Source organism: Monodelphis domestica, chromosome 1, assembly GCF_027887165.1.
Source record: "Monodelphis domestica isolate mMonDom1 chromosome 1, mMonDom1.pri, whole genome shotgun sequence".
In the NCBI taxonomy this organism is placed as follows: domain Eukaryota; kingdom Metazoa; phylum Chordata; class Mammalia; order Didelphimorphia; family Didelphidae; genus Monodelphis; species Monodelphis domestica.
This window is the reverse complement of record NC_077227.1, coordinates 112,151,767-112,177,944: the sequence shown is the minus strand read 5'-3', so window position 1 is coordinate 112,177,944 and position 26,178 is coordinate 112,151,767. Positions and strand designations below refer to the sequence as shown.

At 34.8% G+C, this 26,178-nt stretch overlaps 2 protein-coding genes across 6 annotated transcripts in view; one reads left to right on the top strand and one right to left on the bottom strand.

The window, feature by feature from the left end:
* Positions 1-26,178, top strand: part of LOC100022188 (glutathione S-transferase omega-1-like) — a 193,371-nt gene that overhangs the window by 7,514 nt on the left and 159,679 nt on the right. The window lies entirely within an intron of this gene.
* LOC100028437 (cilia- and flagella-associated protein 43) overlaps positions 12,227-26,178 on the bottom strand; it is a 161,116-nt gene continuing 147,164 nt past the window's right edge. For 3 of the 4 annotated variants that reach the window (XM_007479059.2, XM_007479056.3, XM_007479061.2), the window contains 4 exons: positions 17,741-17,905; positions 15,420-15,500; positions 12,919-13,072; positions 12,227-12,723 (listed from right to left, as the gene is read on the bottom strand). In XM_007479059.2, the coding sequence (XP_007479121.1) occupies positions 12,557-12,723; positions 12,919-13,072; positions 15,420-15,500; positions 17,741-17,905 (567 nt within the window). In that variant the 3' untranslated portion in view covers positions 12,227-12,556. Of the gene's footprint in view, positions 12,724-12,918; positions 13,073-15,419; positions 15,501-17,740; positions 17,906-26,178 lie in introns of those variants that run through there. The other variant, XM_007479064.2, reaches the window with a different exon arrangement.

Sequence of the window (26,178 nt, the reverse complement as noted above, 5' to 3'; positions counted from 1 at the left end):
TTAGCTCTAGTTGTATATATAAAAATATACACATATGTATGTATTTATGTATACATATATCTATATACATATTTATGTCTTTGGCATTTCATCCTATATAGTTTGTCACTGTTCCCTCTAAGTGTAATTTGTCTAGCTGCCCAGGTGGTAATAAAAAATTTTAAGAGTTACCAATGACCTCTTTTCTTTTAGGGATACATATCATTTTAATTAATTGGGTCTCTTAAAAGAAGGTTTTTTTTCCTTTTTTCCCTCTTTTAAAATTACTTTTTGATGATTCTCTTGAGTTCTGTGCTTGGTCATCAGATTTTCTGTTCAGGTCTGGTCTTTTCTTTACAAATGCTTAGAATTCTTCTATTTTGTTAAATGACCATACTTTCCCCTGTAAGAATATAGTTAGTTTTTCTGGGTGGTTGATTCTTGGTTGTAGACCTAGTTCCCTTGTTTTCCGGAATATCATATTCCATGCCTTTCAGTCCTTCAGTGTAGATGCAGCCAGATGCTGTGTTATCCTCACTGTGGTTCCATGGTATCTGAATGACTTCTTCTTAGCAGCTTGTAATATTTTTTCCTTGGTCTGATAGTTCTTGAATTTGGCTATAACATTCCTGGGTGTTGTCAGTTGGGGATTAGGTATAGGAGGTGATTTGTAGATTCTTTCAATCTCCACTTTTCCTTCTTGTTCTAGAATATTGGGGCAGTTTTCTTGGATAATTTCCTTTAGGATGATGTCCAAGCTTTTTCTTTTGTCATGGTCTTCTGGTAGACCAATGATTCTTAAGTTGTTTCTCCTGGAACAGTTTTCTAAATCTTCTGTTTTGTGAATGAGGTGCTTCATATTTTCCTCAATTTTTTCATTCTTTTGATTTTTTCATAGTGTCTTGTTGCCTTGTGAAGTTGTTTGCGTCTAATTGTTGTATTCTGGTTTTTAAAGATTGAATTTCATCCCTGACTTTTTGGTCATCCTTTTCCTGGTCTGATTTTCTTTGGAGGTAATCTTTCATCTTCTTTGCCTCATCTTTCATCTCCTTTGCCTCATTTTCAAGCTGATTAATTTTGACTTTCAAGACACTGTTTTCTGTTTCCAGATGACTTATCTTGCTTGTTAAGTTCTTTTCCCAATTGTCGTCAGCCTCTATTAATTGTGTTTTGAATTATATTTTGAGTTCTTTCAGAACCTGTATCCAGTTCTCTGGGGTTTATGTTTTTTTGCTTGGTGTTCCCTCATCCTTCTCTGTTCTGTTTGCTTTTTGTTCATTGCTGAATAGAAGTTGTCGATTGTAATTTCTTTTTTCTTTTTATGTTGTTTGTTCATATTTACCCCATCTTTACTCCTTGCAGTTGCCTGCACTCTTGCTCCTCTCATTTTTTTGTTGGTTATGTGGTTTTGGGCTTTTCTGTCAGCCTTCACCCTTGGAGCTTAGTCAACAAATCTCTTAGCACAGTCTGTGGGGAAGGGGTGTTGGAGCTTGAGCTTCTCTGCCCTCTGAAGGCTTTGGTGGGATTAAGTCCAGGTGGGTTGAGCTGGATGTGCTCTGAGGCCAAAACCTCGGGAAGGGGGGGTTGCAATATGGAGTGTCTCTGCTGTTGCAAGTAGGCTGACCCCTCTGTGCTTTGTGCTTCTTCTCCAACTGCTTCCCCACTGCCTGTGTTAGACACTCTGAGCTTGGCACAGCTTTGCCTGCAAGGTACCCCTCCAGACCAGCACCCTTGCCTGCCCAGAGGTTCCTGCTGCCGTTGGAGGCTTAGCGCTCTAGGTGGGGGAGGAGCTGGAGACCTTCCTTTGGTCTTCCCCTTAAACCTGAGTGTTCTTGAATTCAGGGTTTTGGGGGGTGGTGTACCTTTTAAGTTGAGTCCAGCAGTAGGGTTCCTTGGCTCTGTCTTGTTGTTAGGTTTGATTTTCAGTCCCCTAGGAGCATTTAGTTTGTAAATGGTAAGGGAGGGTTTTCAGAGGTCTGAACTTTCGCTGCCTCTAAGCTGCCATCTTGACTCTGCCTCCTAAATCTTAGAATCAGTACTATGTATTGGTTCCAAGGCAGAAGAGCAGTAAGGGTTAGGCAGTAACCCTTCTTGTCCAGGGTCACACAGCTAGGAAGCATCTGAGGTCATATTTGAACCCAAGACCTTAGCTCTCCAGACCTGGTTTTCAATCCCCAGAGCCACCCAGTTGCCCCTGATTTCAACTATTAGTTTTTATTCCTTCAAACTACCTCATATTTAACTAAGCATTATTTGTATATATATTCTTTATATTTGTGTCATGTATATTTAAATGTATCTTTGTTGGCTCTCCCATTAGAATGTGAACTATTTATAAATAGGGATTTTTCCATACTTTTTGTTTTTATTCCAAGCTTTTGGCATAGTGCTTGACACTTAGTAGAAACTTAATAAGTGATTGCTGATTTGATTGATTAGGCTTGACCTTGCCTGCTGTGTGTCTTTGAGTTTTTTCCTGATCTCTTTTGCTTCTTGGAATATCATTCCAAACTTTTTTGATTTCTTATAGATAAGGAGTATTCCTTATAAGAAGTATAAAGGGCATATCTCTATCTCTATCTCTATCTCTATCTCTATCTCTATCTCTATCTCTATCTCTATCATCTCTATCTCTATCTCTATCTCTATCTCTATCTCTATCTCTATCTCTATCTCTATCTATCTCTATCTCTATCTCTATCTACTTTTATATGAGGAGTAAGGGCTATTTGAATGGATTTTTCCCTTAGCTAATAGTCTTTCCCTTGACTGTATAAAATATTTTTTTGTTTGGCATTAAAATTGTGAAGTTTAATCACCACATGTGTAAAAATAATGATGAGCTACATAAAATAAAATATTTAGATGGAAAAACAGTTCCAATATAGGTTCAAAACTTTTAAAAACTGTTTAACTCACCAATCAGGTTCAAACTGATCATATACTTTTGGATACTTTTGATAGATGTAATCAAAAGTATCCTCAGTGATGAAGTGAAGCTCAAATGTGAACTTCACTTCAGGGCCAGGGGCAAGGATGCTAAAGAGACTCTTATTATAAACATAAAATATTTATTGAACTATATAAGGATAAATAAAGGATTTCTAATTCTAAGGGATTCTAAATCCACCCAAATAAACTCCCAGGTTCCACAAGGAACCGCTTCTCCTGTGTTTCACAGGCTACACTAATCCTCCCTGATCTAACTAACCCAAATTTATATTATCTAAATAAAAATTACTGCTATTATCCTTATAAATCTTAACTTCACCTCCAAATTATAAAATAGCAAAGGCTAGCTGGTTGAATCTCAACAAGAATCCAGTATCTTAACAGACTCAGAGTCCCAACCAAAGACCAGGTTTTTCTTTGGTCTTCTCAGAGTTAAACAATTTATAAAAACCACAGTAGATATTCAATAGTGTTTCCCAAGTTGGGAAAGGAAAACACTGAGCTCCTTCAGATCTTTCTTTCAGACAGAGAGAGAGGTAAAGATGTTACCTCCTCCAGCCCTGAGAGTCTCTGAGATTGTGTGTCTCTGCCAACTGACAAAGAGAGTAATTGACATGGAAAAACTGGTTATAACTGTCAGCAGTTGAAATTAACAAGCTCTCTCAGCTCTGCTTCAAATCCAATTCTTTTCTCAAGCCAGCTACTTTACTTCTTATCCCATAACTAATAAAACAACACTTATTTTCTAATATCATCCTTACACATGCCTAGGAGATTTAAGCTGGGCATTTTTGTTGATGACTTTCAAAATTCTATCAATGAGTAATTTCTTTGTATTACTTCTGAAGATTTTAAATTCATGGTTTAAAAACAGATCTATGATTTTTAAGTTATTTCTGCCCAATCAACCTTCAAGTTTAGTACTTTGGCCTATAAATAAGTGATTTACTTCTTAAAAATTGTTTTGTTTTTGTGATAGGAACAATGTACATTTTTTGTGGATGAATGGTGGAGCACTAGAGACAATTGTTGGGGAAAACCTGACAAGGCTGTTGTGTATACACATTGGGAAACACATTGTGTTTTTGCCCCTTACCAGACCAAGATATTGCTTAATATTAACAGGATGGTTTAGGTACTGCAAGTGCCTTCATTTAATTCTACCCACAATAGTCAGTATAGAAACCCATGCAAGCTCTTGTATAGGCAGAACATACTACTTCTTGTCAGGCACCACAACTGAGACCCAAATGTCTTCATCTGTGCAAGAGGACTCCTTTCCTTAGTGGTTTCCCTACCAATAACTCTGTAAAAAATGGCTGTAACAGCACTTAGAGACCATTGGTTTAAGAGTAACCTGGCTCTAGGTATTAGCTCCTCCACCATTTTGAAACATAATAGCTTGGTCATATCATCTCCTTTTGTCCTAGAGTCCTGCATTTAAAACAAACTGAACCTTGGGGAACCATGTCTCTTTCTTTAGGAATACTTACCCAAAAGTCTTTGAAATTTGGATATAAATACTTGGGTAGCTCTGAAAAACCAAGTTGAATAGAAGAACAACTAGGTGGAATAGAGGCTATTTTCAGGGAAGTCCTAAATTTTGGCAGGACAGAAAGGCTATTCCTGTTCCTAATCCTATATATCCCTGTATCATTTATTTGTCTTGTTCATCCTGTGTTTCAAAGGCTATACCTGCAGCTCCTTACAGAAAAGAGGACCATCCCCCTTTTCTCATCTAATATAGTGGTGAGTATCATAATTAGAACACCTATTTGTGTGGAGAGCCTAATTTGCTCAGACAACAACTGGGGCATCCCTCAGCTTCGGCTTATATTTTTCCAGTTGATCTGCCCATGCCTATATGATGGTCTGGTGAAAAAGGCCCCTAACTAAAGCCTGAGGTCATTCAAGTTGTGTCTAACCCAGAAAGCAAGTGCTAATTATATCCCAAACTGACTGGTCTAGAAGATTAGAGAAGGTATAAATTCACTTCATTAAACCATCCTTTATTTTGTTTTCTTCCATCAGGATTTCATTTGAACAGTCAAAGATGAAGAACTCTTTATTTTATTGTCCTGAAAAGGGATAAAGGGCAATCCTCATCTGGAGCCTTCAAATGATTCAATATACTTTTTTCCAAGAGTAAACTAACTAAGCTCTCCCAACAGATGGAACTCTATAAGTGACCAACATCATTAATCATTCTATGAGTGCATTGCCTTGCTCATTAAAATTACTTAATATCAAATCCTTTCCACTCTGATTTCCCCTGCACAGGGAATATTGTCCCAGAAGTTATATGGTTGGGAGAAGTAAGGAAGAGAGGGAGGTATTAATATAATAAGTTGGAGATTATTTTACCATTATGCTAATTCCTATTTATAATTATTTCAATTTCTGTTTTCCTCTCATATAATCCTAATTCCTTTAGAGTCCAACATATTTGACAAAGAAATGACAGGTCAGAGTATTAGTCCCTGTTTCTACTAACCTTGTCCTTTTCATTTTTTGATTAACAAATTCATTCATCTTCTGCCTTTAACATCTAACAAAAACTCATTCATATCTGCCTCTAATTGCTTAGTAAAAGAGAACGTTTATTTTCACTTTCTTTGTATTGTTAACCTGACCTTTGTAATCTGTTAATATTTTGTTGACCCAAAGGATATTTTTGCTAATCTTTTCAAGTTTCTCAAAAATACATTGTACCAATTCTTTAGGGTGAATGAGAACTATCTCCTTATTCTATAAAGAGTATTCATATATCTTAATGTTTTTATCACCAGAAGCCAAATTTAGGTTCTGGCCATCTTATTGCAAAAAAATATGAAAATTATCTTTTGACATTGTGGGCCAGTTTGATCTAGGCCAGCAATTTAGATTTGAGATTCAAAATGCAATGGAGCACTATGGGGATCATAAAATATATTAAAATCAACCTTACTAATAGGAGACCAAAGTTAAAAGGATATTAAAACACTACTCACCTTTTCCTACAGGTACTGTGGCAACCATATGAGTTAAATCAGGAAGGGATTCTCGGTAGACAACTAGCTTTCCAATGACAATCTTCTCTGACAGTCTTTGACAATCATTCTCCTTATGCTGGGCCTTTCTAAACCTCAAGGGATTATGCTTTGAAATGACTTCTCCATCCCCCTAAAATAATCAGCTTGGCTTACATGTTGACATAACAAACAGTTGGTATGTAAAGGAAAACAGGAATAAGGAGGAGAGAGTGAGAGTTGTGACCCAATGGGAATCACAGATAGAACTATTAATGTAGCATTGTGTAAGCTCTATGACCTGATCTTTCCTCCCCATCAACAGACCTATTTGCCCTCTTGCCTTTATGGAAAACCAGTGTAGCTCCTATCACATTTTTTTTTTATTTTATTCTGACAGATTTTCTTCTATATCTTTGAATTTCAATTCTATTCTTTCTTTTAAGAGCATTTGCTGTTTTGAGGGACTCTATCATGTAGTTTAAGTTATCTGTTCAGTTGTTTATCATTTATTCTAGATCTCTAATTTCTGACTTAATATCACTCAGGTTCTTTGAAAAGTTTGTTTCAAACCATTTTGGAATTCCTTGCTGGTTATTTCATTTTCTTTGGGATCACCCTCCAAATTATTATTCTTTTTCATCATAGGTTTTATTAAATTATATTATGTTGAAGTGCAATGACCATTCTGGGGCCTGATTTCACTGCTTATTGTATTCCCAGTGCTTACCACAGTACCTGACCCCGACACATAATAGGTGCTTAATAAATATTGCATTGGATTGCATTGGTGAGTAATAGTGGTTGGTGATTCCTTTTTAAAGGAGCTATCTCTAAACCTGGACTTGCTCCATTTCTGACCTGGGCTGATTCACTTATCTTAAGGCAGCTGGAGGCTGGTGACCCACCACTCTTGGGGGCTCACACTATACGTACCACAGTTAGTTCAAATGCTTGAATGCCTGAACAGCTTTAGTTCTGCAGCTCCAAACTCTTAAGCTCAAATGATCCATTAGCTTTAGCCTCCCCATTGCAAGGACTATGGTCATGTACCACTATGCCCCACTTTTTCTTTGTCCCTTCTCTCTTCTACTATAGCTGCTGGCATGTTGGTTTGTCTTTTTCCTACCCAGATCTTGGAGTTATACAGCCTAAACTTTCATGATTTAGAAACATGAAGGCTCCTTTGGGTACCTGCTAGGGGCAAACTTCATTTTAGAGAACGCCAGCTCAGTTTATAGGCCCTTTCCCCTCAGTCATGGGATTCTTTCATCCCTTTTGGTTCTATATACAGTAACTTCCCAGTCTCCTCCCTAGTTTTAACTATTCTTCCTTTCCCAATTCCTCCCACTCCTTATCTTGGAGTTCAGCTTTCTGTGATTATTTCAGAAGGATTTACCTCGTATAGAAGTTTTGGGATATTTTCTTTCTAATGCTACTTTAATTACTATAGACTTGATTTATTTCTTGTTTTGAGGTTGTCTCATAGGGAAGTTATTCTGAAATCACCTACAGTGCCAGCTTTCTGATTACGAGATATCCAGGACAATATAGCTTTACCAGCTCATTATAAGTAGACTCTAAATCTGGCCAGGAAATACGATATTCAGGAAGGTGAAACATCTAGTTTTATAGCCCAGAATCACCTATACAACAAAACCAAGTATATTCTTTCAGGGGAAAAAGTGGACATTCAGTAAGATGGAAGATTTCCAAGCATTCCTGAGGAATAAACCAGACCCAAACAAAAAATTTGAAGTCCAAACACAAGACCCAAGAGAAGCCTAAAAAGGTAAATAAGAAAGAGAAAATGTAAGGGACTCATTAAGGTCAAAATATTTGTATTTCTACATGGAAAGAGGGTAGAAGTAATTCTGAAACATTATTCTTAGTTGTAGAGCAGAAGGAATATACTTACAAAGAAGGTGGGGAAGTAAGCTGATTATTATATGATATGTAAAAAAAATCAAAGAATATAAAAGAGGATTGCAATGACAGAAAAGGGAAGGTAGAGATATAATGGAGTAAATTATATAACATAAAGAGGCGTGAAAATTATTATGGGAGGAGAGGATGAGGGTATTGACGGGCAGTGCTTAAACTTTATCCTCATAGTAACTGGCTCAGAGAAGGAAAAACAAATATACTCATTGGGGCATAGAATTCTATATTACTCTATAGAGAAGAAGGAGGAGAATAAGACAAGGGAGGGAAGGTAATTGGAGGAAAGTGGAAGTGGGGGGGTAATAAAAAGCAAAACATTGGTGAGGAGGAATAGAGTGAAAAGGAATAGAGCAGGATCAAAAAGGGAAAATAAGATGGAGGGCAATACACAATTAGTAATCATAACTGTAAATGTAAATGGGATGAATTCACCCACAAAATGGAAGCAGAGAGCAGAGTGGATTAAAAACCAGAATCCTACGATATACTGTTAACAAGAAACACATTTGAGGCAGGGTGACACACACAGAATAATGGTCAAAAGTTAGAACAGAATTATTATGCGTCATCTAAAGTAAAAAAAAAAGCAGGAGTAGCAATCATAATATCAGACAAAGCTAAAGTAAAATTGATCTGATTAAAAGAGATAAAGAAATTATATCTTGTTAAAAGGTACTATAAACAATGAAGTAATCTCAATACTAAATATTTGTGTACCAAAAGGTACACCATCCAGATGTTTAAAGGAGAAACTAAAGGAACTTAAGGAGGAAATAGTAAAATGATATTAGTGGGGGACTTCAATTGTACCCTCTCAGAATTAGATAAATCAAACAAAAAATAAATAAAGATGTAAGGGAAGTGAATGAAATGTTAGAAAAATTAAAGTTTATAGATACCTGGAGAAAATTGAATAGGGATAAAAAGGAATTACCTTTTCAGCAGCACACAGTATATATTTAAAGATTGACCATGTACTAGGGCATAAAAACATTGCAAACAAATGCATAAAAGCAGAAATAAAAAATTGTAACTTTTCCAGATCATAATGCAATAAAAATTATAATTAGGGTTCATGGAGAGGCAAATTTAATTGGAAACTAAATAATCTAATTCTTCAAAACTGGTAGATCCAAGGACAAATCATACAAACAATTACTGATTTCATTGAAGAGAATGACAATGAGGAGATAACATATCAAAATCTATGGGATACAGCCAAAGTAGTACTGGGGGGGGGGGGCGGAATTTATATCCCTGAGGGCCTATATCAACAAAATAGGGAGGAGATCAATGAATTAGGCTTGCAACTTAAATCTGGCCTTACCATTCCTACATTAAAGGTATGAGAGATACATCCTCTTCTTAGGCGCCAGCTTTTTAACCAAGTATTCTCTTAAATTTTTTTCTTTCTTCTAAATGTCTTATCCTCGATTGGCATTGGCATCAGTGGTGAAAATACTTTTATCTCTAAGTCTTTCCCTAGGACTTCATAATCCCTGTCAATACTTTTTAGATTCCTACTGGTAGTATAATTTGCTCTCTACGTGAATTTCCAGGCTTCATCATATTTTGGATACTTGCTTCTATAAAACTACAAGCATATGCTTTTGTTGTTAATTCTAGGTTTATAACAAAGGACAAACAACAAAGTCTAACCTAGAGGATCTCCCTTTTTAGTCTATCTTAAAAGCCTCTTGTCTAATATGAGAGTTCAGAGATTGTTCTTTCTATTTTTCTTTTTCACTTTCTTGCATGATACAAGTTTCAGATTCCCTCACTTGATCACTTCAAGCTTTTTTTATCTGTTCTGCTTCCAGTCATTTTGTATTCTTCCAATGTGGTTTTATCATTTAATGAAAGTCATTCTTTTTTTTTTTCTTTTTAAAACCCTTACCTTCCGTCCTGGAGTCAATACTGTGTATTGGCTCCAAGGCAGAAGAGTGGTAAGGGCCAGGCAATGGGGGTCAAGTGACTTGCCCAGGATCACACGCTGGGAAGTGTCTGAGGCCAGATTTGAACCTAGTACTTCCAGTCTCTAGGCCTGGTTCTCAATCCACTGAGCTACCCAGCTGCCCCCCATTCTTACTACTTAATGGAACCTCCTTCCAAGGTTGTCAAAGACTTCTTAATTGCTAACAACAATGACTTCAAACCAGGCACAAGCCCTCCAACCCAGACACTTAGACTTCTATGAGAGCAAACCAGGAAAGTATTGAATACCATAAAGAAATACCTTGGAATGAGGTAGTATTTTGTGCTTGCCAAAGAAGAGAGGGACTCTACAACAATATCAAGTAGGGTCTCAGGAAAAAAAAAAAACAAACCTCTTAGATCAAAAAATTACAGTAATAATCTAGAAGAAATGAAACATAAAGAATTTCATATCTAATGAGGAAATAATGGCAAAAAGGATTAATATCTCAGAATAGAAAATAAAAAAAATGTTCCAAGAACTTAAAGGTCCTAAAAATTAGAATGGGCCAAATTGAAATCAACAACTTGAGGAGACCATAAGAGTATTAAAATAAAATGTTTTAGAAAATAGAAAAATGCAATAAATATATTAAAAATAACTGATCTAGAAAATAGGGCAAGAGATAATCTAAGAATTATTGTTACTAGACAATTATGATCACTTCTTTTCACTTCCTCTTCAAAGGCTTAGATGTAATATTTCAATAATTTATAAATGCCAATTGCCAAAAACCCTTAGAAGTAGAGGGCAAAATGAAAACACAGTCTACTAGTCACCTCTTGAAAGAACCCCCCAAATGAAAACTCCTAGGAAAATTGTAGCCAAATTATAGAGCTTCCAGATGAAAGAAAAAATAACCTAAAGAGTCAAAAAGAAATGAAGTATTGCGAACCCATAGTAAGTATCACTTAAGGCTTGGTAGCTTGATACATTCAAGGTGTGCTTTGAAATAAGATATTCCAAAAGATGAATGATAAAGACTTATAAATAAATAATTTTTTTGACAAAACAAAATATAATCCTATGGAAGAGAGAAATTCATCTTTAGTGAAAATAGATTTCTAAGCATTCCTGATGAAAAGACCAGAACTGAGTAGACATTTTGAAATGGAAATAAGAGCCAAGAAACACATAGAAAGATACACTTGTTTTCATTGAAATGTGATATGTGAGGACTAATTGTTTACATGCTATTAGGAAATATTAAATGTCTTATGAGAATTCTTATATCTTTAAAAATGACAGAGAATGGTAACTATGACAAAGGACCTACAAATGGGTTTATTTTGGATGATGATCTCCAGCAAAGACACAAGGAAGGGACAGGAGGATTATTTTGGGAGGAAAAGAGGAAGAAGGGAGGAGATGTCATTGTCACATAATAGAGATTCATAAGATGAGGAATATTTAAACATGAAGGGAAGGGGTTGTGGGAAACAGGCATAACATGAACATGACTTTCATCTGAACCAAATAAAGGGAAATTAAGCACAAATTATAGTAGTGGGAGATTTAAGTATACTTTTTTTAGACCTAGATAAATATAACCAAAAGATTAAAAGTTAAGGACATGAAGAAAATTTTAGAAAAATTAGAAATGATAGTTCTTTGGTGATTCTTTACATAGGTAGCAGGGCAGGGATACCTCTATTTTTTGGCCACAAATGACTTCCCTCTCAACTCTCTGTTCAAGTCCAAGCTTGGGTAGGACCTCAGGAACTTGGGAGAATATTAAGACGACTTCCTAGTTTACAAGTAGTTCTCTGGTTCCCTTAGGGCTTCTGAAAATTTGTCTTTTGTGTACAGGGCCAAAAGACCTTTAGATTCAAAGGTAATAGTCATGAAATTTGAGTAGAAAAGTGACAAACTTGCCTGCATTTTACAAAAATCTCTTTGTCAGCTTTGGGGACTATGAAGTGTAGTGAGGTGGGATGAAATAGGGAGATTTTGTGGGAGGCTATTGTGAGATTATGAGAGCCTAAGCTAGAGTGCTGAGTGTGTGAGAACTTGACAAGACCTGGTAACTGCTTTGATCTGTGGAATGAGTGTGAGTAGTGACCCACTGAGGTTGCCAACTTGCATAACTGGAAGGATGGTTGTGCTCTCAACACAAATAAGAAAGTTGATAAGGAAGGCTAAGAGGTTTTTTTGGGGTGGGATATAATAAATTGTTTTGGACATGCTGAGTGTTAATATTTCTGGAATGTCTACTTAGAAATACCCAGTAGGCAGTTGGTGATATGTCTGTAGAGCGTAGGAGAAAATCTAACATCAGGCATTTAGCTCTGAAAATCATCAGCATAGATATGATGATTAAACCTCTGAGACATAATGAAGCCACCAACATATAGAGAGGGAAGAGGGCCCATGTATATTTCATGCTTTATTTTTAAAAACAAATGCCAAATCTATAGGTAAATTAATAGAACAGACTTTTTAAAATTTTCCTGATAATCTTAGTGCAAATTTTGTTCATTGCTTTTAGAAAGAACATTATTGTAGTATTTGACACTCTTATTTATGCAGAACAAAACTTTTATTTCTACAATTTTGTAGGGACCAACGATTTCTATTAAGGGACAGAGATAGAGGACAGTAAATTAAGAGTATTTAGTTTTTCTATCATTGGAGAAAAGAAATTTCAAGCATGAGAACTAATTAAAAAATTGTGATGTCTTGTTTTCTATCAGTATTTCTACATTTGAATGAGTGCAGGAAATGTTCTCATTCTTAGTCTTTCAACCTCTGCCTGCAGAATTGAAATCTGTTCAGCCTGAATTTTTGTAACATCTATAAGCTTTTGTTGCTGCAGCATAGCTTCATATCGTTTGTTGGCAATATTTTCACAAGTCAGCTGAGATCCTGTTTAAAAAAAAACAGAGTTAGTGTGGTCATGGTTGAAACTACTGAAAAATATAATTTATCTTGAATGGATTAATAGAACCATTAAAAAAGGGGAGAATTTAAATACAAAGAGCTTTGTGAACTACTATAATAAAACTTTGTGATATGTAACTTCCATCAACTTTTTAAATGTACAAAGGTAATTAAATTTACCAATTGTTTTACAGATTTCTCTTCTTTCACAGAGAGACACCATTTCATTTCGTAGTTCACAAGAAAGAGTAAAATTTGCTGCATCTTCTTTATTTCTACATTTTCCCAGTTGCTTGAGTAATTTTTTGAAGTAGTCCACCTCTCTTTTGTGAGTCTGCAAATTATATAATTTCCCCCAAAATGCAAATAAGAAAAAGGCATTGGAACTTATTACTTTAAGGATGCTGTTAAAAATGAACAATTCCTAGATTATGACTTATTATTACTGACATTAATAGCAACCAAAACATTTTATATGAACATGGATATAGAAACATAAGAAAAGACATGTTTTTTTAATCAGCTCTAAAATGATTTTGTGGTAATAAAATTTTAAAACTAATCATCTACAAACATTTAGCATTTCCTTTGTGTGCTCTGCATAGAAGAGACTATAAATACTCTATTAAATAGATAGCCAATTGGTGTTTTATAGATAGCACAACGAGTGCATAATGAGTTAATTATCTTTGAAGATATGAATTACAGTTATGTGCCATTTGTTGTAGATAGCTGCTGAGGACACTGTAGTTTATTATTGTATTTCTTGGCTTGGTAATGGACTATGAGCACAGATTTCTGACATTTTTTTTCCTAACCATAATCTTCTGTTCTTCAATTCCTCCTTTTCCCTCAATCCTTCCCAAACATATTCTTTATCCTCTCTGTGAATTTGTCTGCCTTCTTCCCTGTCTCTTCTCCCATTTCATCAACCCTACTCTGATTTTACCTACTCTGATTTCTTACTCTTGACTAAAGTTAACCAATTTAGCTCTTTATGGTTTCCATTCCCTCAACTCTTTCCCAGTTTGCAATCTCATCTGCTCTTCATTTCCTGCCAATGTTCAAAACTCTGTGGCATCCCAGGTTCTTTCCTGATATTCTTCCAGATATTCTGAACCCTTATAGGATATTTAATTTCCTATATTATATATACACATATATATATAATATCCTAAAATAATAGGATACTTAAATGAAGTTATACAATCTTTCTGAAAGTTCATTGTGTTCTCAATTGGACCCTCATTGATATCTCTTTCATTCTCCTGATTGATTTTTTTTCATCATCACACTTTCGCTTTTTGTTTTAAGCCCTCTCCCAACTCTTTGATGTTGTATTACTAAGAAAATGGACTCTATTTGCCAAGTCCTTCCCTAATCTGTATCTTAAGTTCCTCCTAGTTCATTCTCCTCTCCTCCTTTACTTAAGGAAAATGTGACTCTTCTTGCAAAGACACCCTTCTCTTTGTGACCTTGACTTCTACTTCCCCTGCCACTTCTAGTAGTTTTCCATTCCCAGCTAGTATTACTTCCCTCCTGCTTATAACATGCCAATCACAGCCTTATAAGTGTGGGTATCCACAATGATCAAGAACAATCCCATGGAATTTATGAGAAAGAATGCTATCCACATCTAGAGAAAGAACTATGGGAGAAGAAACGCAGAAGAAAAACATGATTTATCATTTGGTTATATGGGTATATAATTTGGGGTTGTGGTTTTAAAAGATTACTCTATTACAAATATGTATAATATGGAAATAGGTTTTGAGTAATGACATGTGTAAACCAGTAGAACTGCTTGTCAGCTCTGGGGGGGGGGAAGAGAAAAGGGAAGGGACAGAACATGAATCATGTAACCATGGGAAAATAGTCTAAAAATTAAAATGTGAAAAAAATAAACATGGGTACCCTCCAGAGTTCTGACCTGGATCCTTTTCTTTTTCTATGTTTTGGTCCTCTCACGTGCTCCTATATGTTCAAATATCCCTATTTTTGTGGAACTATTTTCTGTGCCTAGAATGCACTTCTTTTTTAGTTCTTCTTCTATGAACCTTCATTTATGTTCAAGGATCCATTCAATTGTCACTTATTCCATGAAGCCTTCACTGTTGCTTGTAAGCTGTTGGCATTCTCTCTCTCTTAAAATTATCTTATATATAATTTATCACCTACTCCTACCTTATTCCCAGTGGAATATAAGCTCCTCAAAAGCAAGGACTGGTTGGATTTTTTCTCCATCCATGTCTCCCTAGCACCTAAGACAGGACCTTATTTATAAATAAGTACTTAATAAATATTTGAGGACATGAATTGAAATTTCAGGCAATTAAAACCATTAATTTTACTTTGACACCTAAAATATTTAAAAACTTACAAGTGGATCTGGGTTAGAAGTTATGAACCTATGATTTCATTGACATAGGAACTCCTAGATAAAGGAACTTACTCTGCTGATACATGTTGGTATTGCCTCTGCCACTTACAATCTTAGAGAGATGCATCTTGGAATAGTAGAGAAAGAGCTGGACTCAGCGTCAAGACCTAGTCTGGTTCAAGTCTTCTCTTTGACATATTACCTTGGGGAAATTACTTAAAATCCTCACTGCAGGCAATTTTCTAATACTATAATAAGACAACTCTGAAAGTAAAACACGATTAGTAAGGTTTAGTCTTACTTTTTCCATATTAGCAAGAGTCTGCTCCATTATAAAAATCTCGTGGCCCACTAGGATCTCATAGTTTGCTTCCTTTAGGAACTAGTGGGAAAGAAAAATGAGGTTAGTATATATGAAAACCTCATTTGTTATTTTGGCTTGTAACAAATTTAGTATTTCACTTATTTTATTTATATATGCCACTGTAAAATCACTAATGTGACCATTTACTAGTTTATTATTTTATTAATATATTATAAATTGCTATCTTTCAGTCTTTTCCTGTGACATATTCTTTTTCCAAAACTACTCTTTGTTCTTTAATCCCTTCACAGTTACTACTTTCCCAAGTCATCACCCCTGCTCTGGTTTCAATTTAACCATTTCTAATATACACCCTTTAGTTCAGTGGTCCTCAACCTTTCTAATGCCGTGACCCTGCAATACACTTGCTCATGTTGCAGTGACCCCAAACCAAAAATTTATTTTTGTGGCTACTTCAAAACTGTAATTTTGCTACAGTTATGATTAGGAATGTAAATACCTGATATGCATTATGTATTCTCATTGCTACAAATTGAGAGGTTGAGAACCGCTGCTTTAATCAGCTTAACTCATCTCTTATCTTCTACTCTCAAATCCTTATCTCCTTTATCCTATTGCTGCTCATGCTTTGACAAACCACAACCTTGTATTACTCCTACCATCTTCCTTTTCTCCTTCTAATTACAAACTGCCAAATAGAGTTTGAGAAAGTCACATATTTGAACTGAACAAATTTGTGTTATTTAATTTCAATTTGTTCTCATTGCATATAGAGAGTCCTTTGACTTCTCCTTCATTGATTCTCTATCTAACTCTCAAACATGACTATTCTAAATCTTCTCTGTCCTCTGCAAGGTTCTATTGGTATCTCCCCCACCAGCTCCCCAACTAAGGACCTTGACTCATACTCTACTTAGAAAATAGAGACCATTCATCTTCCTCTTTTTTCCTTTGCATTTTATAAGTCCTTGACATTCTTATTCTCTCCACCTTTATTCCAGTTTCAGATGATAAGATGGCACTTTTCTTTGTCAAGGCTAATCTTTATATTTGTTTCCTTGATCACATTGTTCCTGTCTTTCCCTTCACATTGCCTCCACAATCATCTTCCTCCCTTTTCTGCTTTCTATTGGTTCCTTTTCTACTACCTAAAAAGATACCTAGTATTCTCTTAAACTTAAAATTTTTTTTACCAGAAACTATTACCCTCTCTAATTAATGTTCACCTTTTCCTAGTCAAGCTCCTAGAAGAAGCAATTGATAATGGATGCCTCATTTCCTCTCCTTTAATTTCTCAATCCCTTGCAATATAGCTTCAGATTTTATCACTTAACAGATTGATGTCACCAAAGTTACCACTGATCTCTTAATTGACAAATCTGATGACCTTTTCTCAATCTATTTCCTTCTTAACCTGTGTGAAGTCTTTGCCAGAGTTGACCACCCCTTCCTCCTAGATATGATTTCTGTTGAGATTTTGTTGACACTGTTCTTTCTTGGATCTCATCCTACCTGTTTTTCTGACTTATCATGCATGATATCTCTGCCTCATCCATAGAGCTGCCAGAGTAATTTTCCTAAAGTGCAGGCCTGAATGTCATTTCTCAATAAACTCCAAAGGTTCCTCTTACTTTTAGGATAAACCATAAACTCCCAAGACATTTAAAGTCCTTCACAACCTACCCAGCTCTATGTTCTTTGCTACTCTCCTTATGCATTACTCTACTTTCTGGTACATTCAACTTTCTTATTCCTCATAAATAGTATTACATTTTGTATCCCCAAGTCTTTGCACCTGCTTGTCCTTCCATGCCTAGAATGTACTTTCCTCCTCACTTCAGACTATTAGAATCCTTATTTTTCTTCAAGTGTCATTTTCTTTGTAAGACCTTTTCTGATCTCCTCAATGTATTTTGCATACAGTTTGTATAGATCTATGTATATTCTGATTCTCCTTATAGAATGTGTGCTCTTTGAGGAAGAAGATTGTTTGACTTCAATCTTTGTATCTCAAGGGCCTTTCTAGATCAGTGGGCATTTAATGCTTATTGATGTGTCATTATTGTTGTATTTAAAGATATTCGTTGCCATTTCATAGTTCTACAGAACTACTTTAAGATGTATATAGATATAGTGATGATGGTTTCCATTTAATAATTCATATGATCTATATCCCTATTATTATCTATATCCCATAATCCAGGGATTTGTAGGATGTATTTATGATAATCAGAAGATGTTTTGTAAAATGCAGATATGGATGGTACAAAACACCATATACTTGGAAAAGTAGTTACCTTTTGACGTTCTTTTGAAAGAAACAGTATCTGAATATCCCAAGCCTTTTGGTTTAAATCTTCCATTTCCATCTCCATTTTCTTATGTTCCCATTCAATCTGAGTTATCCCATTGTGAAAATTTTTACTTTCTATCATGCTGGCAATTTTCTTTTGACCTTGGGTCTTGTTAAAAAACAAAACCAAAAACATTCCAATATTTAGTTTACATAAAATGTAAAACTTTAAAATATAATTCTTTTGCAGAAAAAGATCTAATTAATATTACAATGCAACAGTCATTATAAATATAGATTCCCCTCAGAAATACTATTGCAGAAGTCACTGGGTACTACTAGTATTATTGCTCTTAGTCATATAGCAGATTCCTATTGGGTTTGTAATTTACAATATGAGATAGTGAAAATTTTCTCTGAGAGTTCACATACCATAAGCTTATGCATTGTAATTCACAATTCACAGTATCTCAGTTTTTCTCACCAGGATCCTACATCAAAAAACTTTTCCTTTCCAGGCCAATTTGGAATATCATCTCACCATTTTTTATACCCCAATCTAAGAAAGAGATAGAGGAAAAGGGGAGGCAAGCAGTAGAACCAGAGAGGAAATTCTTGAATAGCTTTTTCATGAGAAGCGATGGACTTCCAGAAAGAAATGGAATGCTTTTTTTATGGTTCTGCCAACTCCACCTCAAGCCTTGGGTGCTTGCCCTTTACTTGTTGTCATCATATATTTACAAAAAAATTCTGACATAAAACTAAATTCAGTTTTCCTGAAAGTACATTAAAAACTAGTCTTCAGTGACAAAAAGAATAATTCGAAGAATGAAGACACGGCTCTTAATGATTTGGAATAGTCCTTGATTTTCTAAACATACTATGTCATATCATTCTAAATAGACTAACCCAGAGAATACATGTACAAAACAAGTTGAAGGAAGGTAGAGTGAAAAAGTTGAAAGGAAATCAAGGCTCTCACAAACCCCACAAAAAAAAAAAACATGACTTTAAAACACACACATACACACAGACACAGAAGAAAATTTTTAAATGAGATCAAAGAATGATAATATACTAAAGCAAATGAATAAAGTATCAGAAGCAATGAAAAAATAATGCAAGATATCATGAGAGAAATCCTCCATTGAACAAATGATATATTCAAAGAAGATAAAGAATTAGTATTACTTTAAAAGAATTTAAGCTTAAATTTAAAAAAAAAAGGTTATAGGAAACAAAAAAATGCTCAAAGAAATTCAAGATTAAAAGATGCTAAAACATGACCAAAAAGAAAAATACAATAAAAAGTCTAAGGAAATCCACAAAAGCAAAGAATTGATTTACTATATCAGAAAAAATTATGCCTAAAGCAGAGTAACAGGAAATATGTACTCTTAAAAACCACAAAATTAATCTCAAGTTGTTGGAAAACCACAAAGTCAATGACAGACCCAGAGGACACAGTAGTCTTTGGATCAGTTATCTCCAAGAGAAATAGAAAAACCAAAAAAAACTTGGATAGAATAATTCATGAAATAATTAGAAAAAAATTGGTGAAAACAAGCAGCAAAACATAAGCATATAAGCAAAAATATAGCAAAAGGCACAGGATGCTGAAAAGAAAGCAATCAAGATTCAATCCTCCTATGTATTTTATGATTAAATCTCAACATTATAATAAAGGGAGAAATAGTGTAAACTGCTAGAAGTAGCATAAAAGTCAATTTACTAAGGAACAACAGTAAGAATCATTTTTTCAAAGAGGACTAGATAAATTGGAATACAGAATGTACAAAATAAGAAATGTAGACTATGGACTCAGAATTATCTACTCAGAAGAATTAGGCATGTTTTGTCATGGCAGGAAAGAAGATATTTGAGAAGCAATCAGACTTTGCAAATTTACACAGAGGTACCCACTTGAAAAAGTCTCCATAGAACAAAGGAGCCTTTTAGCCAAAAAGAAAAATATTTAAAATAATTGAGGACCTATTACAAAAATGAATGATACGAAAATAGGTTTTTATATGTATATGTGGAAGTGCTTTTCAACTCCAGGAGGGGAGAGGGAAGGGGGAGAGAGAAATAACAATCATTTAATCATGGAAAAAATTAAAAAAATAAAATTTAAAAAATAATTGAGGTCAAATAGGTATTAAAACCAAAGAGAATTCTCAGGGCATTTTTGCTTTTTCGATTGGGGACTGAATCACTAAAAGTTTTTAGAAAGATATCTCAGAGAAATAGATGAGGGTAGGAGGGAAAAAAAAGATAAGACTGGGCAGTATAATTACAAACCAAAGCTCCTTTTGGGGAAGCCCAAGTTAAGGTAACCTACATAATTATTGGAACAATTAGGTGGCAAAATGTATAGAGTGCCAGGTCTGAAGTCAGGAAGCCTCATCTTCAAATCTGGCCTCAGACACTTAATAGCTATGTGATTCTGGGCAAGTCATAACCCTATTTGTGTCAGTTTCCTCATCTGTAAAATGAGCTGGAGAATGAAATGGCAAATTACTCCAGTATCTTTACCAAAAAAAAACCCACTCCAAATGGGGTCATGAAGAATCAGACATATCTAAGATGACATATGAGAAGAACTTTATTTAGAGTGGTTCTGTTAACTTTGGGGTTAATAATAAATGCTCTTATAAGAAACCGTTTATTCCTTTCCAAAAGAATGACTAAACAACAAGCCTAACAATTACAACTCTAAATGCAAATGAATTTAACTTCCCCATAAAATGCAAAAGTCACTAAATAAATGAAGCAGACTCTAAGAGTAAACACATTTAATAATGAAAGTCTTCAGTGTGATCAAAATGAAAATGTTCATCCAAACTACAGAAAGTAGGAGAGATATTTATGATATAGGCCAAAGTTTAATTCAAACCAGAAAATATTAAAGATAGCAACAGTTATATTACTAAATGAGTCCATACAAAATGAAATGTATCAACTTTAAATATATGGATAACTGACTTTGAAAAAGCTGAGAAAGATTTGAACATCTTATTACTACATCTAACAAAAATTATATAACTGAAAAGAGTATTAAACAAAAATATATGAGATATATGGAAACAACTTAATGAGAAAGGAAAGATTATGCCTTTTTTTCCTCCTCAAGTATTTACATTACCCAAAAATTGATCCATAGAAAGGCAAAAATTTTGTTCTCTAAATACATAAACCCTATTGTAACAAAGAGTTGGGACTGGATCTGTGATTTTATTGATATTAGGAAATTCTGTATAAAGAAATTTTGTATACCAATTCAGGCCAGTATTCTCTCTACAGCTTATAATAATAGAAAGTTGCTCTAGGACTCTGAGACATTAAATAACTTACTCCCAGGGTCACACAGCCAGGATATGTCAGAGAGAAAATATATGCAATACAGGTTTTCTTGGCTCCATGGCTAGCTCTCTCTATTCACAATCAAACATTGTGAGAAAATAATATTGATGTGATGAAAAAAGAAGTGTTAGGGAACTGAAAACTAACTATTAAATATTGACTGGTTGAAAGAGGAAATTATAAAAATATATTAAAATAATAATAGTCAACATTATATTTCAAAACCTATGAGATTGTTCTAAAGGAATACTAAGAGGCAAATTCATTGCACTTAAATGCAAGAAAGAAAAAAAATAAAACGACCTGAAATTGTATCAAAAGGACTTGGGAAAGGAACAAACCAACAGAAAAACACACACACACATACACACACACACACACACACACAAGAATTAACGAAAAAGATTAATAGAATTGAAAATATGCCAGTTTAATGGGAAATTTAACTGTTAGGGATAAAAATAGTTTCAGTCTGGTGGAAAATGAAATTGAGATGGTCCTCTCTTTTCTATTTCCAGGGTACATCTCCTGGGTCACCAATGACCATCCACTGTGCTATGTTAAATTGTTCAGACCAAGCGCAACCTTACCCAGATGCCTAATTGAGGGGAAATAGGCCACTGTGAATGCTTGAAGGATATGTTAGTAGAGCAAATGCTCTGACAAGTTTTGCAGTTCTGGAAAATTTTAAAATACTTTCCTCAATTGATTTTTGTCTTTGTTTTGGAAACTAATCTGGACAAATACAGAGAAGCTTGCCATCAGAAAATTGACTAATTTCTTAGTCATGGCAACCCATGAAAGGAAAAAAATTACAGAATAATTCCCAATGCTATCCTTTTTTTTTTTTGACAGAGTGGTGGGGAGAAAAAAGATCATTAACTTAGCTATTAGTTCTCTAACAACTATGAGATTCTTGTCCAGTGATCAGCAAGTGAACTGTATAATGAATTCTGCCAATTAGCATTCTCACTATAAACAAAATCAGAAGATAAAGAGAATTGTAGCTAAATGGAAGGGATAGACCACAAGTTGTTCTTGAAGAAGAAAATAAAGAAATTGGCAGAGTTGGTTTAATTGTATATCCAGATAAACATTTCATTGTATACTTGGTGATACTGTATATAATGCTCATGATAAAAATGACCAATATGAAGTTAATTTTAGCCTCTATATCAGTATATTGCAAAATATAAGGAAGTGGAGAAATTCAGAAGGAAATCCAAATTAAGACCTTTCAAATGGAATTAGCATACATTTGATTACTCTAATTTCAGTCTTACATTTAGGACATAGGGAAAGAACAGATGTCCTGTAGGCATCTCAAATTCAACATGTCAAAAATAGAATTTTTATCTCTCAGTCCTGCCTCTAGCTTCCTGGTGACTATAAAGGCACTACCATTCTTTACATCACCTAAATTTGCAACCTTGATGCCAGCCTTTCCCAATTGTCCCCAACTCTTAGTTTTCTCTCTTCCAAACAACTGTGTATTTTAACTACTTTGTGGATTTTAAATTTATTAACTTTATATTTGTTACATATATGTATTATATGTATTTGTATTTTCCACATTAGGATATAAGTTCATTGTCAGTGCAGATGTTTTCAGCATTTTTATATCTCTAGCTCCTAGCACAATATCTGGCACATAGCAGGTACTTAGTAAATACCTGCTGATTATTTTTTAATTTTTCTCTCTTGCTTATATTCCACATCAAATCATTTGCAAAATCCTGTAATTGCCATTTCCACAATGTTTCTTATCCATCTTCTCTCCATTCACATAATTACTCTAGTTCAGACCATTATTACCTTTCACTTAGATTATTTCAGCATCTTCTTAACCTGGACTGCCTTCCATAAATTTCTTCCTTTCTAATCTCTCCCCCTCCCCCATATAACTATCAAAGTGGTTTTCTTAAAGTTCACTTCTGTGTCATTTCTTCACTCAAGCTCCCAATAGCTTCCTGTTGTCTCTAGGGTCAAAAGAATACAATCTTCCATTTGGCACTTCCCACAAGGGTATACTTGCTGTACCTCATGCACAATGTTCTATATCCCAATTTGTGCCTTCACATTTACTCTCTCTCTTCCTAGGAACTTTCCTGATCCCTCAGGTGTTACAGCCTTCCACTCTAAAATTACCTTGTATTCACTCTGTATGTATCTTGTATATGCACATATATGTGTATGTCGTCTCCCTCATTTTAATGGAAGCTCCTTGAGGGCAGAGTAAGTTTATGACTTTTTCTTATATTCTTGGTGCTTAGTATAGTGTTCAGCAGCTGGTAAGTACTTAATAAATGTCTGATTGAGTTGGAAAATATGATTAAGAAGTAAGAAATGAGACAAGACAAAGACTTAGAATCTAACAAATTTCATGCCTTTATATCATAAATATTTCCTTCAAGAAAAATGTTGGGAGGTGTTGGCTATATTGTGTAAGAAACAGAAGACCAGTTTGTCTGGGTCATAGATTACAGAAAGTGGGAATATAATAGTGAGGTTGGGAAGAGGTGTTTTGAAAGACTAACAGCTATTTTTATTTTTTGCCTAGAGATAATAGAGAAACCACTTAGATCTATTGAGTAGTGTAAAAATGGAGATTTGAACCAGACTTTAATCCCTAGAAGTCCTTGTCAGTTCCCAGAATTCCCTAGAATCTCACCTGAATCCCCACCTGGGCCGAGAACAAAATTTGTATTTAAACTGATGTACAGCCTACTTGCTCTTGCTGCTTCCGCTTCTAAGCACAGGTGTCTCTCAAGATGTAGAGTAAGTGGCTGTGAATGGGCTATTCAGCCCTAGACATGTGCTTTTCTTATTTCCTTGATTTCTAATAATCTTTAATAAACCTCTAAAAATATAATACTTTTAGTAGAGAAACTAATTTAATTTTTACAGTAGGAAATGACCTAGTGAAATCTGGGCTTAAGAACATCACTTTGGCTTATGTATGGAGGATGGATTTGAGAGAGACTAATGAGGAAGGGAAGGCTAAATAGGAGATGCAGTAGATAATGAGGGCCTGAACTAAGGTTGTGGACAGTCTGAGTAGAGAGAAGGGATCAAAGATGAGGCATGATGGGGAAAGGTAGGTGGCTCAGTCGATTGAGAACCAGACTCAGATGTATAATGTCTTGGGTTTAAATCTGATCTCAGACACTTCCTAGCTGTGTGACCCTGGGCAAGTCACTTAACCCCCATTGCCTAAGCCCTTACCTGCCTTAGAACCAAAGTATTGATTCTAAGATGGAAGGTAAGGGTTGAAAAAAAAAGGTGGGGCATGTTGTGATAGAAATGGCAAAATTGGGCCATTGACTGGCTATATGGGGGAAGGATAGTGAGAAATCAAGGAGAATTCCGAGGTTATAGACCTAGAAGACAAGTCTCTCCTCACTTCAATCTGCCCTCTACTCAGCTGCCAAAGTGATTTTCATGAAATTTTTCTGAAAATGTCATCTTCCCCACTCCCACTCAGACCATTCTAGTGGCTTTCTTGTTATCTCAAGTGTTAAAAATAAAATCCTCTGTTACCTTCCTACTTTTTCAATCTTCTCATACTTGACTACTTTCCACTTGCTCCATGATAGAACTCTTCTGGCTAACTTGCTATTCCTTGTATATGACACTCTATTTCCTGTCTCTGTTCCTTTTCACTGGTTATTTCCCAGTGCCTGGAATGATTTCCTCCTAATTTCAACCTCTTAACTGCTACTTCTTTTTAAAACTCAGTTCAAAATTCATCTTTTTTTAGGATATCTCTTGCTCCACCCACTGCTAGTGCCTTCTCTCTGAGATAACCTTACATTTACACTGTATATATCATATGTGTACTTAGTTATTTTAATTTTGTCTCCTGCACTTAAAATGTGAAATGTGATGGCATATTTTTACCATTATCTGCATTCCCACCTCTTAGCATAGTGCCTGGAACATAGTAAATACTTAAATTCTTCTTGACTGATTGAGAAAAGGTCTAGAATATCAAGGGAATTGATGTGGAAAATGCAAAAACAAAGGGGGAATAACACTTAGAGATCACATTCTATCATAAAGCAGTAATTATCAAAACTATGTGATACTTGTTTAAAAAACTAGAAGAGTAGAATGATGGAACAGACAAGATAAGAAAAGACTCAAAAACAAATAATTCAACAATCACTGTTAAATAAACTTGAGAATATAAATTATTTGGAAAAGTCTCTCTTTCCTAATTGTTCAACAAAAAATATTGGTTCTGGTTTCCTAACATTCAAGCGGAACTACTGGGAAAAGTAGAAAGCATTTTGGCAGAAATGAGGTTTAAACCAATGATATATTTCAAGCTCAAAAATGGCATTTAACCTGAGTAATAAAGGTTGTGTCATGAAAAAAATTAGATGTGAATGTGATCTGAGGCCTTTATAACTATGGGTAGGGAGAAAATTCTTAAGTGAAAGAGATGATTAGAAAAATAAATAATTTTCTTAACATGAAACTGAACAGCTTTTGCACAAACAAAATCAATGCAGTTAGGATAAAAAGGGAAGCTGTTGATTTGGGGAAATGATCTAATATTCAGAACACCTGAGGAACTAACACAAATGTATAAGATCAAGACTTATTCCCCAAGAAACACAGAAGAGAAACAACTGCTTGATCACATGGGTTGATGGGGATATGATTGGGGATATAGACTCTAAATGATCACCCTAGTGCAAATATCAATAATATTGAAATAAGTTTTATGACACATGTAAAACCCAGTGTAATTGTGTGTTAGCCACAAGAGGTGGGGTTGAGGGAGGGAAGGGAAAGAATATGAATCTTGTAAACATGGAAAAATATTCTAAATTAATTAAATAAAAATTTTCAAAATTAAAAAAAAGACTCATTTCCCAGTGGATAAGTTGGTCAAAAGAAGTGAAAAGACATTTCCTAAAAGAATTGTAATCTATTAACAAGTATTTGAAAGATTGTTCCAAATCATGCATAAATTAAAAGGATATAAATAAAAAAAATCTGAGGTTTTGCTTTACAACTAGCAAATTCGCAAAGATGCCAACAAATGCATTGGTGGAGTTATGAATTGGT